Genomic DNA, 19,629 nt, shown 5'->3' on the forward strand with positions numbered 1-19,629 from the left:
TGTCTCATTTACGACACTGCTGCAGTGGGCTGGCATGGAGCAGACACTCGATAAATGTTGTTTACATACCAGATGTTATGGCATTTTTGTCTATTTTAAATACGAGCTTCAAAGAGCATTTCCCTACATTGGTTTTTCTAAATGCCCTATCTCCCACTTCATCTCTGCTATGATTTCTGATTATAGTGTTAAGATTTCCTTTTTGGAGTATTTCACCCCTCTTAAGGTAGATATTCCATTTTTGGTATAAGGCTTTGCATTAGTTATCTATTGCTGTATAACAGTTTTACCACAAATGTAAGTAGCTTAAAACCACACCCATTTATTATCTCATAGTTTCCATAGGTCACGAGTCTAGGCACAACTTAGCTGGGTGCTCTGCTCAGTGTCTCTCAAGGCTACAGTCTAGGTGTTGGCAGAGGCTGCGGTCTCATCTGAGGTTCCAGGCCCACTCGCCAGGTGATTGACCAAATTCAGTTCCTTTGGCTGTAGGACCAAGGGCTTCAGTTTCTTGCTAGCTGTCAGCCACAGACCACCCTCAGCTCCTAGAGGCCACCTGAAGTTTCTTCCCACATGAGGGTCCCTAACATGGCCCTCTTGTTCCTCAAAGCTAGCAAGGGAGGAAGAGAATCTAGAAAATAGGTGTGACAAGCTTGTATACCTTAATCATACACACTCCATCACGTATGCCCCGTCACCTTTGATGTGTGCTATTGGTTGGAAGCAAGTCATAAGTCCCACCAAGTTCGGCAAGGGGTCTACCCAAGGGCATGAACACCAGAAGTGAAGACCATGGAGGCCCTTAATTAAGAATCTGTCTGCCACAGCCTATAAACATTGTTTATGGACTTACATAATGTACTTCCTTGGAAAGTATACATTCTGAGCAATAAATGCTTTTAATTTTAATTCCCTAATTTGTTACTGAAATATTAATGATATAGATTACATTTCAAAAGTAATGCTCCCCCCAATTCAACTCTGGGTTCCTTTTTTCTATGCAATTAAAAATGCTATAGCATTAGATTTTTCATTTGTAATCTTATATAGATTAAGTGCAGTATAAATTATATATGTGGAGATACATTACTGTAGCATAGATAAAACTATGTTTACTATGCCTGATGGATGATTTTAAGCCATTTAAGGATAATCTTAATTTTCCATAATTTTTCTCCACACCCAGTGATTTTTAACTGTAACTGTCTTGTAATATTTATCTACTTTAGATGGATACTGTTCATGGCAGTGGCATTCATGTCAAGCAACTTTTAAGGAAAAGTATGTTTGCCTGCTATGCCATTACATCAGATTTACTTGATTATTTTTAATCCAATCATCCCATAGCCTGTTTCTTAGCCTTTTACTTTCCAGGCTATGTATCTAGTTTTTAAATAATTTATTCCTCTTGTCCTGTTATCATTTCATTTATTCTTCTTTATACCTTCTCATCTCTATTATGTCTTTCTTAGAGTACAGCTATTACGCTTATGTGCACCTTTCCCAGAGGATTATGACTTTGGACAGGGGTTGGTTTCATATTTGTAGATGACACGCTGAAATATTGGATCTTTGTATTTAGGATATAATTGACAGTAACTTATTTGATAATGATAGATGGTCACCTTCTATCATTTTAGGTTTCCATTCCTCTACTTTTTTTTCCTGCCCATCTTTAAAGCATTATACCATCTTCCACTTTATCTCCTGCCTTTGAATTCAAAAGACCACATCTTTAGTGAATTTAGAGGTTTCTCTAATTTTTATTAATTTTTTAAAATTAATAACTAATACCACATGTTATATTCTGACACCAAAATTATGTACTTCTTTCAGATAAGTGTTTTTAATCTACTTTTTATTTTCTTATAGTAAACCTGTTTCTTAACTCAAACCAAATACTCCTGTACACTCCTGATGACCAAATTTAAAATAATTTTCTTCTGGAGCCTTCACAGTGGCTTTGTATTTTTTTCTTTTGTTTTAATCTAAGTAATGCCCTCTGGTTCCCAACTAGTTACCTTTAATTAAGGCCTTGATATTCCTTTTGCTAAAACCATATTGCTTCCTGTCAAAAAAAATTTTTATCTTATGCATATAACATCCTGCCCTTTTTAGTGAAAATAAGGTACATCAGCATTTGGTTTCCCAAAGTATAAAGTTGTGAGTGATAGCCGCAAAACCACTCTACTAGACCTCTAGCACACTGGCTTTTTAAAATTCATAGTTTATTCACCTAAAACTATTTAAAATATACACATTTCTTGGTTAGATGCTATTTAGGGCCAGTGTCCTTTGAGAGTATAAGGAAAATGGACACCTGTCTTTTCAATTAGATCTAGAATTGTGCTGTCCAATATGGTAGCCACTAGGAACATGTTGCTACTGAGCACTAGGAATGTAGCTAATCCAAATTTAGATGCACTACAAGTATAAAATATATACCCAATTTCAAAGACGCAGTACAAAAAATATAAAATATCTCAAAAAATTTTATATTGATTACATGTTACAGTGACAATATTTTTAATATATTGGGTTAAACAAAATCTGTTACAATTCAACCTGTTTCTTTTTACTTTTTTAATATGGTAACTAGAAAATGTGAATTGCGTATGTGGCTCACATTATATTTCTATTGGACAGCACTGGTCTAGAAAATCTTATATGCTTACTAGTGTTTGGCCACTGCCATCCTTGGATTGGTTGCTTCCAAAGGAAATGTGAGAGTAAAATTCTTAAGTCTCTCTAAACAAAACATTCACTTAGTTCTCCTTGATGGCCCTACTAAGAACCTAAGTATATAACAAATCAAAGTTAAGAAGTGTATTAAAATCTTCTTAGCAAAAATGGAGGGTACAGTGGGTTAGAGTCCCTTGTAAGGAATTTGTTGAATTGTTTTTGTCCCATGTTTAAAGCCTGGTTATATTTGCATAGTGATGTCAAATCTGTTCCTCAAATAATTTTTTACACCTAAAAGCGACTTTGGACTCCAAATAGTATGTTTTCTTCCTTCTTGCCACAGTGCCCCCCCCAGCCATTCTTTGGTGGTTTTGTTGTAAAGAACAATTGTGGTTGTCTGCAGCTTAGCAGTAACATATAGTGACTTATTCTCATAGAAGCTATGAATGATAGAATGTATCACCATATTCAGCTTCTAGTTGTTTACATCTGAAAACTGATAGCAGGAAGGGGTGATCATTTGTAATTCAGTTCATTGAATTGGGGGCAGGGAAGTGTGCAACAGATAAAAACATTCTTCTCCCTGTACTTCCTATCACCTGATGTTTTGGTTTGGGGGATTATGTGGAAGTAATTTACATTAGTAATCTATATAAATGAAACATCAGATCCAAAAAGCTTTTTTTGGAACTCCTAATGGTTTGTGCTGATACTTTCTTTTTACCCTCAGGCTCTTTTTATAGCAGCTTTATTGAGATATAGTCCACATATCACACAATTCACCCTTTTAAAATGTATATTTTAGTATATTCACAGTCATGCAACAATCAGCCCAGAAAATCACACCATCACCCCAACCCTAGGCAACCACTAATCTCTTTGTTTTATGGGTTTGCTTATGCTGGACATTTTATGTAAGTGGAATCATACAATATATGGTCTTTTGTGACTGGCTTCTTTCACTTAGCACAATGTTTTCAAGGTTTATCCATGTTATAGCAGTACATTCCTTTTCATGGCCAAATAATATTCCATTGGTGGATACACTTTTTTTTTTAAACCATTCATAAGCCAGTGGAATTTGGCTGATACTTTTTTAACACTTGAAAGTAATTAATGAAGCTAATATTTGCATTCAGTAAGAACCTTCCATTATGGTCTCGTATTGAGCCTCACAGTAGTTTATTTTGTTAGGTGGTGTTCGTCACTACCATTTTATGGGTGAAGAAATGGAGGCTCAGAAAGACTAACCTATTTGCATCAGATCACATAGCAATTAAGAACTGGCACTTGGACTCAAACCCAGTTGATCTGACTCCAAATAGTGTTTTTCTTCTTTATTGCCACAGCCCCTCCCCAACCATTCCTTGGTGATTTTGTTGTAAAGAATAATACTTTGTTGTTAGCTTCTTTGCTAACTTTTTTGTTGCTGTTGCTTGATTTATATACTGTTAGATGTGGGAAATGGAATTGAAAAACATTTAAAGTGGCCTCTCCCGATAACTTTGTGGATATGACGGGAATGTATTCTGGGTGTGGACGGACCTCAGTCATTTAGCAACAGATAGAGCAATTGTACACGAAGCAAACTGCTCATCATATTGATGTCCACCTATGGGGAAAGGTCCAAGGGTGTGCTGCAGGGCTCTGTTCTGTTCCGTGTCTCACGGAAACTATAATGACCTAGGTACAACTATGTTTGTATTAGGAGACCTAGTTAATGATATTTGTGGAAGTCCCAACATTGAAATTTTTTATCTTTATCCATCTGGTAGTGTCATACACAGAGAATATGCTCAGTAAAACCTTTTTAGAGTAATGACATGTATTCTCTCTCGGATTCCTTTTTCCACAGGGTTCTGTAGCTATAGCTGGTGCTGTTATTCGCTGGCTAAGAGACAATCTTGGAATTATAAAGACCTCAGAGGAAATTGGTGAGTATGTTGTAACAAAGAACTAGAATATAAATAATGAGTATTTTTAATCTTATACCTTTGTAATCTGTTAATACTTTTGCTTTGCCCCATATGACATTAAATTATATGGATCCCTATTATGAGTTTGACATATATAAGAGACTATTTTGTGAAGATATGTAATAGACCGAATTGACATAACTGGTGGTAGTTATTAATAAACTGGCGAGGTAGGGCATTAAAACTACCCAAGTATAAAATTGAACACCAGGATTGCCAAAATCTTCAGGTAAAGCAGTCCAGTTAAATTTATCTGATGAGAAAAGCTTTAACTCCTAAAGTGAGCATTAAAACTCCAGTACCTATAATTTAAGGCTATTTTTCAGTTGATGGATAGTTATTTTGAACTCACCTACCCATTCTTTCATCTACTTGCTTAATTTTGCCTGAAGGGGAGACAAGCAGAAACACATTTCTGATTAGGGTGCTCTGGAAGCTACTTCTTCATCCCCTAGTCAGCAACCTTAAAAACAGTGAAAATGAGCTAAAATACCTTAACAAAACTAATCCAGTTATTTTATTTCTTGGGCTGGATTATATTTTAGTGGGGGGCATGCAATGTGGGAAAATTTGTTTTTGCTGTTCCTAGCATACCGCTATAAATAGGAACATTTTATTATACTAACGAATGAAACCAAAAGCCCAACCCTAATTTTTTAAAAAGATGTGTTCATTGACTAAAGTAAGTAGAATATATTACAGTGATTTTCATTTTGTTTTGTTTTTTAATGTTAGAGAAACTTGCTAAAGAAGTAGGTACTTCTTATGGCTGCTATTTTGTCCCAGCGTTTTCGGGGTTATACGCACCTTATTGGGAGCCCAGTGCAAGAGGGTAAGAACTGAAAATAAGGTATGCTTTTGTGGGTCGTGATTTACTTAGTTAGCTAATAACTTATTAGTTAATAGTTTCCTGTTTTCAAATGGTTTTAAACTATTGAAGAAACCTATTCTGTTTGGAGAATATAATTTCAGAACCTTTAAACTCTAAAAAGTTATAAATCAATCTGACAGTAAGCCCCTGCCATATCCATATTCATGTTAGTGTTATTATCTTGTGTCTTCAGTGCATCTGCAATGTATGTGCCAAAGGGACATCATCTAGCTGAATACTGATTTGGTTCTATAGTACTGTCATCTATTCAGATGGATTATGAACTTTTTCATATGTGGATTCAGGATTGTGGATGATAAGGACTTTCTAAGCTGCTTAATGTTTATGTCCATTTTTATTTTTAATGTCCATTTTTCCCCCTGCACATTTCTGTCTACTAAATTCAACCTTTACATCATATTCAGGACATTTCTGATTGATGACTCATTTATTCTCCTGTAATCTTAAAAACCTTTATGTCTATCTGTAGGATCATCTGTGGGCTCACTCAGTTCACCAATAAGTGCCATATTGCTTTTGCTGCATTAGAAGCTGTTTGTTTCCAAACCCGAGAGGTAATAAATATGGGCCTTTCTTTTGTACTTAATCTGATTTTGTCACTCTTAAAACAATTCCATATTAATGTTCCATAAATGTTCCAATTTATTAAATACTTCATCAAAAATCAAGCCTTAAACAAAAATTAAGTTTTTGTTCTTTTTCCAGCTGTCATTACCTCCTAAGTTTCTGTTACCTGCCAGGGGCTGGGCATTTTCCAGTTGGGGGGATGCCGAATGGTACATGTTAGGCAAAGGGAATAGCACAAACACAGGCATCAGGGCAGGAAACCAGGGTGCAAAAGCAGAGCTGTTTAGCTTGGCCGGTTGTAAGGGCGAGTGCAGGGATGTGAGAGAAAAGGTTGGTGGTGACCCGATCAAGGAAGGCTTAACCTTCCTTGAGAAACCAGAAAAAGAAGTCCAGATTTTATTCTGTGGGCTTTGGGAAGCTCTGGAGGGTTTTCAAGTAGAAGATTACCATATTCAGAGATACTACTATGAAGTAATCGTTTAATTATGTTCATTGCTTGGGCTTTTTTAAGATTTTGGATGCCATGAACCGCGACTGTGGAATTCCGCTCAGTCATTTACAGGTAGACGGAGGAATGACCAACAATAAAATTCTTATGCAGCTGCAAGCAGACATTCTGTATATCCCAGTAGGTTAGTAAGCCTTCCTTCCCTTAAACTCCAGCAGGAGTTAGGTGTCCTGTGGAAAAACTGTAACTGCAAAGATGTTGACGGAGCTCTCTGCCCTCAGTGAAGCCCTCAATGCCGGAAACAACTGCCCTGGGAGCTGCCATGGCGGCAGGGGCTGCAGAAGGAGTTGGCGTTTGGAGTCTTGAACCCGAGGACTTGTCAGCTGTCACAATGGAGCGGTTTGAACCCCAGATCAACGCTGAGGGTACATTTAAAGAATGAAACTTTGATGGTATACTGTGAAAAGGACCTTAGTGAGAGAGAGCCTGTCCTTCTGTTTATCATAAGTCAAGGAATTAAGTAAAATAGCAAATGCTACTGATTCAGAATTGGCTACTAAGCACATTGGGCTACAATGATTGAGGGTGAATGAGAGAAATAGTTCTTTGTAAAACAAGAAACTTCTAAAATTACTTTTTTTTTTCACCATTCACTTCTACTGTTGACAGACGTTTCACATAGGAGGATAACACTGCAACACTGTCAGTTAGCTCAGCCTTTTTCAAAAGTGAGAAGGAAGATATATCGGCTACCAACACCGAATATCTACACCAGATCATCTTTGGTGCCAGTGGCCCATTTTAGGACTTGATCAGCTGGGCTAAGGAACATTCTGGTAACTTCTAAGCACAACTGGGCTATCCTGACAAAACTGCCACAATTACAATAAATGGGAATTAAATATCTGATTCACTGTCCTAACAAACTAAGCTAAGCCACAAGCTCTGACACTTTTATTAAAATAGTGATGCAGCTCTTAAATTGAAATAAATTTGAGTACAAAAATAAGGTTTTCTATATATTGAATTCAGTTTTGTAACTTTTTAAAAACCTAGATATAAAATATCATCAGCGGATTTGGGGCTTTGGGGAAATAAGCTTCCAAATGCATTTTTGTTTAATTTTCTGGATGACTATGCCAGTGGTTCTTAATTTTATTCATTCTTTTCCATATACAAGAAAATGGATTGCAACTGGTAATTTTGTAGTCAGACCGTATACCATGTACCTTGATGTAGAAATGTGTTTCAAATTCTGATATTGTCTATAAGTAATTTTTAACTTTTGCAATATTGGCTAAAATAAGCAAAAAAAAATTTTTCTACTTCTGAAAAAAATCAACTTTTTAATAATCAGAGAATATTCAGAGCAAGTATCTGGCCTTGAGATGCTAATCCCAGTCAAAGCAAAGCAGTTGTGCAAATATTTAATGATTGCTGTTTTCTGAGAGCCGCCTTTGCCATTTTTTAAGGCCTTTGCCCAGAGTTGATCAGTTGTGTCAGTTGTCCTTCCCTTCACCAGCTCCTCTGCTCTCCCCACAAAACACACACACACACATATACACATATGTACACACACATGCACACTCATGAATGGGAACCTAGATGTAGGTTTTATACCTGTATCTTCATTTTTCCTTGTTTGAGGCCAGAACAGAAGCAGGTGATACGTGAGCAGTGTCTCACCAGTGCTACAGGCTTCAGGTGCTGTGGAACGGCAGGGAGGCTTTCTGGAAGGGTAGCTTATTATCATTGCAAGGAGTACCATGTATATGGATGCACCAGTGCCCATTTTTGTTTAGTCTTATTGTGAATTTTCACCTTCCAAGAAATCCTGTCTCCCAGGAACACAGTTGAATCTTATGAGAAATCAATACTTGTTAAGTCCTTTGGACCAAAAATAATTACCCTTCTAGGTCTTGCATATGATAATACCCCTCCCCATAACCCAAGCTCTCTCCATTGTAAAGAGAAAGCAGATCAATTGGGTTTTCCTTGCCAATATTCAAAATATATAAAGAACTTATACAACTCAACACCAAAAAACAAATAATACAATTAAAAAATGGGCAGAGAACCTAAATACACATATTTCCAAAGAAGACATATAGATGGCCAACAGACACCTGAAAACATGCTCAGCATCACTAATCATCAGGGAAATGCAAATCAAAACCACCGTGACATATAACCTCACACCTGTCAGAATGGCTAATATCAAAAAGACAAGAAATAACAAGTGTTGGATAGGATGTGGAAGAAATGGAACCCTTATGCACTGTTGGTGGGATCACAAATTGGTGTGGCTACTATGGAAAAGAGTATGGAGGTTCCTCAAAAAGAAGAAAACAGAAATACCATATGACCCAGTAATTGCACTTCTAGGCATTTACCTGAAGAAAAAAAATCAATAATTTGAAAAGATATATGCACCCCTATGTTTATTGCACCATTATCTACAATAGCCAAGATATGGACGCAACTTAAGTGTCCACTAGTAGATGAATGGATAAAGAAGAGTGGTACATATACATGGTGGAATATTATTCAGCCATAAATGAGAATGAGTCTTGCCTTTCATGACAACATGGATGGATCTCAAGGGCATTATGCTAAGTGAAATAAGTCAAACAGAAAGGCATATATTTCCCTTGTATGTGGAATTCAGAAAACAAAACACGTGAAACAGAGATAGACTCATCAATACAGACAATAGACTGGTGGTTACAGTAGGGGAGGGTAAGTAGGTAGATGGTTGAAACAGGTGAAGGGAAAAAATTAGTGAGAATGTTTGATATCTTGATCTGGGTGATGATTACGTGAGTATATACACATGTGAAAATTCATCAGGCTGTGTATGAATGTTTATGCATTTTATTGGATGTACCTTAATAAAAATTTCTAAAAGTGGGATTCCCCTTTCTAATTCATCACCACTTATTTGTGTATGACTTGGTCTTCACATGTAGTCTATCTCCCAGTCTTTCACCCTGAAGACCATTCTGAACTTCCCCTTCAACTTCCAAGCAGCTTCTCTCCCAGTTATGGGCAGTCATTAGCAACTGTACTCTCCCAAATCTGAGTCCTGATAAAGCCTCATGTCAGTTTAATATGTGTAACAATTTGTCAAGACTGCTGAGGGAACATAAGTACAATACTTAGAAGATCTCAGTAAACTACCCTTCATATGTGTTTTTCCTACCTTCTGTTTCTAGAAAGTGAAATTCGTTATTCTACGTGGAAGAAAGCTGTGATGAAGTCAATGGGTTGGGTTACAACCCAGTCTTCAGAAAGTGGTAAAAATGTTTTTATTATTTTGTCACTTTGTCTTAGTATGTTAAATAGCTCATTTAAGTATCTGACCATTTATACTTAGCAAGGCTGCTCTGAAGAAAAGCATTATCATACATTCAGAGTTTCTAACATTTTGAAAACACTTTAAAGTTCCAGACATAAAATGTTAATTATCAGGTTGATACACATGCTTAACTCTCTCCTGCCATATCTTTCCTTATTAGTTTATTTCTGGTCCTTAATAGATAACTTAGTATTCTAAAAGTGAAATTATTTCTAGTTTCTTCTTAATGAAAAAAAAATCAACTAGAGTTTTCTTTCTTTCTCTTAGTGTCTTACTTTACCTTTTTGGGGGGCTGTCTTCAAGACCTGAACCAACAGAAAGCTACATTAATTTCAGAATATATTTCACTACTTCCCAGGCTGATTTCAAGTTTTTAGTGAATGTACATTATGGGAATTCCTTGGAATCAGAGAAGAAGAAATGTACTAAACATAGTAAATTAGAAGTGTCATAATAGATTGGGAAATGCTCTTGGGACTTAATAGAACTTTTTTCAATCATTTAGGTAGGAAGATATTCATTAAGTAATCCATTTTGTTGTAAACAGTTTTAAGCCACCTTTAATATGCCTTTATATTTAAATAGCCTTAAACATGCCTTTAATGTGGCGTAATATTTTAATTCTTTGCTAAACGCAAGATTTGGAATATAATGAATGGAACAATGGCCAATAATATATTAAAGCATATACTTTAATGGAGGAGAGTTTATAAATGAAATTTAAATATAAACTTCCTTCCAACCCCAAACTGAGTAAAGAACCACTTTGAATCTACCTGGCTTTTAGGAGAAGCTTCTGGAAACATCTACCATCACAGATCACTATAATCTGTATTTTTAGTCCTGGATGTTCCTACATGAAGCTTTTATTTTTTCTCCTAAATATGCTTAAATCCTTTTTTTAAAACAAAATCTTTTGTTCTGAAACTCAGCTTCTGCTCCAAGATAGTAGCAAAGCTTTTCTTGCTAAGGCTGCAATTTTGAGACCCTTCATAATTAAACTTCTCAGCCATGAGTATTTTTCTAGCACAGTGGCAGTTGCTGTGCAAGATATAACAGACATGCATCTTGATTTATTTTCTAGTTGCCCTTAATTAATGGCTAGTGAGAAATTGAGTTTTCTGATTTCTTTGACTAATTGGATTTTTAAAAATGGTGCAGTCTTCTCTGTGTCCCTCCCTCCACTTCAATGCCACCCCCCCACATACACACAATTCTCCTTACTAGCAGTTGACAACAGAACTTTAATTGCAAAATTCCCACAAAACCAACTGATCATTTTCCCTTTGTTTGCATTCCTTAGTGTCAATGAATTTAAAAGGTCAAGAAAAAGTTGATGAAAGAAAATTACATGATTTCTTTAGCTTCTGCTATCAGCATTTGTTAATAGAAGTAATCTGATTTTTGAGAGTTAATTTAGATTTTTCAAATTTTATTTTTGTTTCAATTAGACTGTAGTGGATTTATGCCAAATTTGAAAATGTTTCCTGATTAGATTTATGAAAAGCACTCTAATATATAACGTTTTGAGGGTCTCTAAGTTGTATAATAAACTCAGAATAAAATATTCAATTAGTGAAATGCTAATTGTATTTCCTTAAGCATTAGAAGCTATATGACACAACTATATGATATATCAATAAGCTATACAATAACAGATAGAATCCTACTTTAATCATCTTAAAAGGAGATGAGAATTGCTACCTGGACTCTTATTCTCTTTAAATTGCTTTAATTTATGGGAAAAATATTAAACTAGCCTAACTTCCAAAGCAGTTGGCCAGTTTTGAAGTAGTCATATTTATTTTCTCATAACTATATCTGAATACATCATAAACGATTTTTAATACACATTCAATATGAGTTTAAAATGTTGTAGAAGTGATTGGAGATTTCATTTGTTGGAGAAAGCTTATCATGAGTGATGACTCCTTGGCTTTGTACTCCAAACCCACCAAAACAACATTTTGAAAACAGGTAAAAAACTTGATTTAAAATGCATTGCACAGCTATAAGATAACAAGCATATGATTTATTATTATATATATAACTATATCATCACCACAAGGAAAACATTTTCAGTAAGTAGATGCTACCTAAATCACCAAGGACTTGTGAATGCAGATAATCCTCAGGATCTTTTTCTCAAACTAAAACTCACTGCAGCCACATCAGGATGTCAGTTACTGTAACTTAGCATAACTGATGGGTTGCTCTGAAAGAACTAGAAAGTATGTTCCCTTTTCTAAAATCAAATCAAAATGTGGCTCTACAAATGTGGAAGCAAAAAGAAACCTTGTCTTTTATGTGAAAGACAACATAAGCGGGGAAATAGTTCATATCCCTCTTTAATGAATATCTGCCTTCTAAGGAAAAAGAAATACATGGTGAAAGGGAAAAAATTCTCTCCCCCAAAAAGCAAAGAAATGACTCTTATCAGCTTATCATATATCAAAATATGCCCACAGTGAATCTTTAACTAGTTGCATTTTAGTGAAGCCCCTTTGTCTAGTGGTTGTACTTTCTTAACTCTTGGGCGTTAATTGTAAATATACTTCTCTTTGAAAGAGTATTAAATATTCTAGATATGTAACTTTTAAATTCCGTAAAAACATATATATATATATATGTATATATAAAATACACACACACATATAAGGAATATTCCTTAAAGTAAGGGATTCCAAGAGAATTCAAGTTAGAAAATACCAAAACAACCGTGTTATCAGGCAGTTTTTAAAGAAGTGGGTTAATACAATTTATTTTTTTAATTACAGTATTTTAATTGTCAGGTGCATTTTCATTTCACACCAAATTCTATTGAAGAAACGAAACCAATATTTGAGCAAAAATGCAGTTTGAAATTCATTTTCAGTAGACAAATATAACTCTTCTCTGATAGCCAAAGGATCTATAATTTGAATTATGGGGGAATTTGACTTGCTCATTTAGTATCTTTTGGGGAAAAATCAAGACAGCTAAAGTCAACAGCCTCCCTACAAGGTCTCTTCCATCAGCTCTCTTTGGCTTTGCCAGTGGATGGCTTATGTTGGTCTACATGTATTATGTTCTTGACTACTTGTGTCATGCTATCTGTACTGTTCATTAGCTGTCATAAGCCTTCAATATTGATTATATTTTTGATTTGAAGTAATAACTCTTTGCTAGCTTTTATGAATGAATATACTATTTTTATAACTTATTTTGTTTTGCTATCATGTGATTCTTAACACAAATATTGTAATTATGTGTCTCTCTTTTGGTTTGCTTGACTGGAATTCCCTTCTACTTGGATGACCACAGGTGACCCTAGTATCTTCTGTAGTCTACCCTTGGGCTTTTTTATAGTGAGTAGCATGGTAATGTTAATCGGAGCAAAGTACATCTCAGGTCAGTTACTCTTTAGACAATTTTATTAGTTAGCACTAATGTATTTTTTGTGTATAACTCAGCACAAAGTTTTCAGTGTTTTTCATTTTTCCTGTGTCTAGGAACCTGGAAAATCTATTAAAGGTCTACTTAGTAAGACCTATTAATCTTTGGGGGCAGTCAGAATTAAGGACTGTGACTCTACCTAACCTGTTTTATTTTTAGTAGGTGATGATTTCTTTAAGGGGCTGAATTCTGCTGTCAGCTGAGCAATAAACAAGTGAAAGTGCTACTGTTAATGCTTAAATGAAAAGACGTTCAGAGTGACAGATGAAAGTTAAAGTGTAATTTTTGACATTAATTAAATTGGTTTTCAAACATACCTAAGGTTTTCATATTTGCTATACAAGGTGTACTATTTCAGTCTGGTAAGAATTTCAGCCAGACTATGTTAGCAGAGTTTCTGTAAACCTCTAAAACTGGGGAAAAGTTATATTCACTTTTATTTAGTTGTAAGAACAGTGAACTGAAGTTTTTTAAATTAATGCTTAAATAAATTGGAGTTGAAATTAAAACTGAATGACTATTTTTGCATATGAACTTCTGAAGATTCTTTTAAAAGTAAAATTGCTCAGCATGTTCTGAAATACATTGTATGACTTGTGTTAATTCAACTATAATTAATCATTTTTGGAAGCTGTTCCTGATGATACCTCAGTTTTTCTTCAAATTAATGGCTTAAATGGAAATGACTTGTTCCATATGTTGCCAAGAAAGTAAAACATTTAAAAAATCTTCATCGTTAGGGAAAGAGTTAAATTATTTATCTTAATTAATTAGATGATGCCCTAGCTTTAAAATGCAAAATTTAAACTTTATTGATATGGGGGAAATATCTGTAGATATTTCCCTGACTAGCCTTAATTCAGTTTGGCATCATCTGTTCATTTTGCTATATATATAAAAATATGGAATGAAAATTATTTACATCAGTAGAACATTAGATTCTCTTTTAATTAAAGAGAAAATGTGGGTTGCATGCATGAGAACGTAAATCTAGATTACCTTATTCTGTATTCTTCATATTCAAGGTAAACTTCTTCAAGTCTTTTGCTTCCCTAGTAACAATGCCTTATGTTGGTATTAGAGCTTTCCACCTTACAAAGGGTTTCTGTATACATAAATCTATACAGAATTAACTGATGTCTGTTTTCTTTTTGCTTCTCGGGAATGCTTGGTGGAACAGTCCAAGTATTGCCCAGAAGAACTGTAATTAAGAAGTTTATAAAGCTTATAAACTGTAATTTAGTAAGCTTATAAAGAAACTTATGTGCTCTTTTAGGAAAAATTCTATTACTTTTTTCATTATCCTGAGTTTTTTGGCTGCATAGTGATGGTCTGGAAAAGGAAAGATAAAAGCATTGCAGCTGAATATGTTCACTGGTTTTTTTTTCTGTTTCCCCTTTGGTACCATAACAGGGTGAAAAGGATGTCTCTGTGAAAATTGAGACATGTAGCATATCTCTAAGCTAAAGGATGCATTAAGTGTCCAAATTCCTAGAGTTCCAAAATGAATATGGTTATCTCTTTAGGTTCTCTCTTGGCAACATATGCTGAGATAGGAGAACAGTGGGAATTGCTTGTCTTGGTAAACAATTAGCAACAGTGTTAATATTTGCTAATTTTGTAATTGGCCCCATTATATTTGTTGCATTTTAACTGTGAAGCAATATTTAGAAAACATAGAATTTCTAGCTCAGTAAATGATTGAATAATCTTCATTGCTTTAACTTGTGAATTGCATATACGTTATATTGACATATATGGTTTTTGTCCCCCATTTTAGGTATTCCGTAAATAATTCCACTCATGGATTCCAAAGATGCAAGCTCTTTACTTAATGAGAGAACCCAGCAATTTTCTCCTAATGTGATGACACTACTCATAGACTCTGATTTTATTTATAAGCCACTTGCTGCATGACCCTCCAGTAGACCTGTGGCTTGAAATAAAGAAAATGCAGCAGAAAGAATGCTATAGAACATTTGGTGTGTTTTTTAACATCAACAGTTAAGAACAGACCAGCCACCTTTGGGGCTGACCCCTCCTGTGCCATCACTTCCTGCCCCATTCCCTCTAAGATGTAGGAAGAATTCAGATCCTGTCCATTGGAATCTTTCATAAAACATATTCAGATGCTGATGGGCCAGGATTTGATTCTCTGTACTACACACACTTGATTAAGAGGCTAAAATGAGCGCATTTTTGTTTTTCTTTTTCACGGACCCCCAAAAGTCTTTTTTCTGCCTATTAGCAAGACCACGCATCACTGAATGTTTAAAGGGAAACCTCTGTTAAATTCTTAATATGGAAATTTAGTGCTGTCATACCTTAGATTTTTTTTCTGAAAAGGATTCGCTAATACTGAAATTCTTCAGATATTTTACATGGTCTCACTAATTACACTGAATTGCTATCTGGATCTTACAAGGAAGTACACTGTTTCCTTTTACTTTTCATCTTTCCTTTTTATGTTTTTTACTTTGTATGTATAACACAGATGCCTGATATATTTTATATACTGAGGGTAGCCCCTTTATAAATGAAGAGTACATTTTACATGGTCTCACTACACTGAATTTCTGTCTGGATCTTATAGGGAAGGACACTTAATTTTTTTTCTTTTCATCTCCTTTTTATATTTCTTACCTTGTATTGTATAGCATACATGCTTATATATTTTATATACTGAGGGCAGCCCCTTTATAAATTAAGAGCACAGTATATTCAGTAGGTTATAATGGGGCTGGTCTTAACTGGACCACTTATGTGTATAAATATTTTGAGGAAAACACTGTACATTTTTAGGCAGTGGTTATGCATATTATTAAAAGGAAAAACTTTTTCTTAAAGAGCCAACATTTAAAATTTAAATATATGTCCTATGTCAATAAAAGAAAATGTACTTTATTGTGACTTCAACTATATTTCTTATACCTTATCTTTTTGTTCATTTCAGCTGGATATATGCTAAAAGAAAAGAAAAAATACTGTGGAACACTACTGTAAATATTGTTTTCAAACATAGTACTAATCTATATAAACATATTTTCCTTTGACATAATTTTAGACATATTTGGGATCCTTTTGAGGGGATGTTAAAAAAGGTTAAAAAGGAAAAAAACGTTAAGAATAAAGCTGAGAGTCTCTTTCCATCCAAATAGTTATCAGTTGCTGATAAGCAATTATAATTTCTGTTGGGTATGACAGAATTACCTCTGCTTACTGTCATATTTCAACTGAAAAAGGGCTTACTCTTAGAAATGGCTTCAAGAATTTCTCAAAATATTTAGTATTATGAGTTTACAAACTTACATAATCTAGCTTCTTAATGTCAATTTAAAAATACCTTAAAGTTAATTTGTTTACTACAAATAAGAAAATACTGTCTCCTAATTATTTTTTCAGTCAGTGCTGAGAATGGGAAAATATTTATATATTAACATGTAAGGTTTTGTTTGTGATTAATGGTGGCTTGCATTTGCAGTTCTGATAGGACTGTTTCTAAATTATTGAATCTGTTGGGTTTTATTGATGGAGCTGCCACTTGAGTGAATAAATATTAAAGAAAGATATTGAGAAAATTTTACTTTGTGGCCAGAGTACTTTTAAACATAACTATGTCTACAAAGGGAGGTTGGGTTCATTGTAAATATTGTGAAAAATCACTGTTCAAATACTTTTAAAGGTAGTTAATTTTTCTATAAATTGCAGTATTTATAAATGTTTGAAACTGTACACATTGATGTATAATGGTAAGTTTACTTAAAATAAATTGACCCCTCATTCTTACTTGCATTTCTCATTTACAGATAGAACTTAGATCAAAGTTAAATTAAGAAAAGCGTTTCAGGAAACGTGAAACTCAGCGGTTAGCCATTCATCAGGCAGACTCTGAAGAATTAACCACCAGCCGAAGAAGTAGTTCGGAGTGATGAGCCCCTTAATCATTCTATTAGAAAAGACTTCACTTCCCCATCTCAGCATCCAGAAAATATCCTGGTGAGGTCAGCAACCATTATCAATAGGCTCTCGCATGGCTAACCGTGACCATCTACTGGTTTCATTTTGTGCTTCAGTTTCTTTCTACCTAGGTTAGTCGGTGGAGTCAAACCATTGTTCTCTCAACTGGATAGTCAGCACCTCAATTGTTCTCTGGTCAGTAAAATAAGTAATGCATCTTTGCTCCTATAATGATAACTTAGAACTTTTTAGTGTGTTTCTTCTGAGGTGCCCAAAGCTCAGTTGTTTGGGTTTTGGGTGTTTAATATCATGGGAATGCAGAATGATAGCTGTTTAGGAGAAACCACCAAACCAAAGATGTCATAGCCCAAAACCTAATGGCATTGACAGTAGAGAAAGTTGTATTTGCCTCCCAGTGCCTACCTAACAGTAAATAGAAGTATACAATTTATTTTTTACAGTTTTAATAAGGTGTAATTGATATACAGAAAACTGTACACATTTAATGTATACAGTTTGATGAGTCTGGACATACACATGCAGCCATGATACCATTACAATGTTTATTACAATAACGGTAATAAACATATCCATCACCTCCAAAAGTTTCCTTGTGTCCCTTTGCATTTTGTGTGTGTGGTGGCCAGGTTGGGGTGGGCATGAAAATGAGATCTGTAACATATTTTGAAGTGCGCAGTACTGTATCTTTAAGTATAGGCACTGTGTTCTACAGATCTCTGCAGCTTATTCATCTTATGTTATTTATTCATCTCGTATAACTGTAACTTATACCCATTGAAAAAAACTACCCATTTTGCCCTCCCCCAAACCCTGGTAACCACCAATCTATTCTCTGTTTCTATGAGTTTGGCTTTTTTAGATTCTATACATAAGTGAGATCATGCTCTATTTGTCTTTCTATGTCTGTCATGATGTCTTCCAGGTGCAGTGATGTTGTCACAAATGGCAGGATTTCCTTTTTTAAAGCTGAAGAATATTTCATTGCATGTATATACCACATTTTCTTTATTCATTCATCTGTCAATGGACATCTGAGTTGTTTTCATATCTTTGCTGTTGTGACTAATGCTGCAGTGAGCATGGGAGTGCAGAGAGATCAATGAGATCCTGATTTCAGATACTTTGGATATGTACCCAGAGTGGCATTGCTGGACCATAGGGTAGTTCTGTTTCTGATCTGGGGGGAATCACCACACTGTTTTCTATAGTGGCTGCACCATTCTACATTCCCAACAACAGTGTACAAGGGTTCCAAAATTTATTTTTTAACTAACTTTTTAATAGTTTGTTTTAATTAATAATGAAGTTGACTTGATCTGTTGTTCTTGCAACCTAACAACTTTTATAGGTCACATAATAGACAATTAGTAGAAACTGAGTGACTTTTTAAGCCAACTTGATTGCTGTTTGGTCTAAACTTTATAGGTGCATATCTTAATTCTGGTCTTACGACAAAATAAAAGATGTGCTAAATGCCATAGACAGAAAACTCTCACAAGTATTCCCTGAGATTTCCCTGTCATCAGATTTAGTGAAAATGGCCCATTAAATTAAATTGGGGACGAGAAAGATAACTGTTCTGAGAAGCAAAAGATAGGTTAAAAACAAGTTGCTCAACCAGACCATAATCTGTATTTGCCAGTTTTCCTCCTATTTCAGATAACTAGTTCTATCTGACAGCATAATAGTTGAGAGGATGACAATATTTTATTTTGAAAAGCAGCCTCAAGCCTTTTGAAATTTTCCTGTTTAGTATTAAAGTTATGGAGCTTCTATTCTTCATTATTAAACCTGGTTTTGTCTGTCTCATCGGTTGCTTATTGCTGTATGACTAGTTTACAAGTAGATTTCATAAATACAAAATCATTTTAAGTCATCACCAAAACATCCATCAAAGGGAAAGTGGTTAAATATACTGTGGTTCAGTCAAATACTAGAAAATGTGTAGCTTTAGAGAAGAATAAGGACTCTGTCTAGAAACATATGGAAACATACCCAGGACAAGTGAAAAAGCAAGGTGCAAGAGAGTGCAGGGTGGTACCTTTCTACTTAAAAAAAAGAGACAGAAACCTAGGACATTTGCCTGTGCTGGAAGGACACTTAAGAAGCTGTTACAAGTGCTCACTTACTGGGACAGAAAGCAGTGACAATCAGGCATGTGGGGGAAAGGCGTGGGAAAAAACTTCCCACTGTATCTATATGTATGAACCATATTAATTGTTAGTATGTATAATATTGAGCCATATTAACATAACTACAAAACTAATTTTAATTTTTTTTGACTTAAATTCAG

General features: G+C 34.8%; 1 protein-coding gene across 6 annotated transcripts in view; it reads left to right on the plus strand.

Moving 5' to 3' along the window:
- GK (glycerol kinase) overlaps positions 1–17,144 on the plus strand; it is a 69,411-nt gene extending 52,267 nt beyond the window's left edge. For 5 of the 6 annotated variants that reach the window (XM_036917954.2, XM_036917955.2, XM_036917957.2 and 2 more), the window contains 8 exons: positions 4,538–4,616; positions 5,394–5,490; positions 6,020–6,104; positions 6,629–6,749; positions 6,847–6,990; positions 9,781–9,861; positions 13,227–13,313; positions 15,139–17,144. In XM_036917954.2, coding sequence (XP_036773849.1) covers positions 4,538–4,616; positions 5,394–5,490; positions 6,020–6,104; positions 6,629–6,749; positions 6,847–6,990; positions 9,781–9,861; positions 13,227–13,313; positions 15,139–15,149 — 705 coding nt within the window. In that variant the 3' untranslated portion in view covers positions 15,150–17,144. The remainder of the gene's footprint in view (positions 1–4,537; positions 4,617–5,393; positions 5,491–6,019; positions 6,105–6,628; positions 6,750–6,846; positions 6,991–9,780; positions 9,862–13,226; positions 13,314–15,138) is intronic. The other variant, XM_036917958.2, reaches the window with a different exon arrangement.
- Positions 17,145–19,629: the final 2,485 nt, after the last annotated feature.

The sequence above is a fragment of the Manis pentadactyla genome, chromosome X (genome assembly GCF_030020395.1).
Source record: "Manis pentadactyla isolate mManPen7 chromosome X, mManPen7.hap1, whole genome shotgun sequence".
Taxonomy (NCBI): Eukaryota; Metazoa; Chordata; class Mammalia; order Pholidota; family Manidae; genus Manis; species Manis pentadactyla.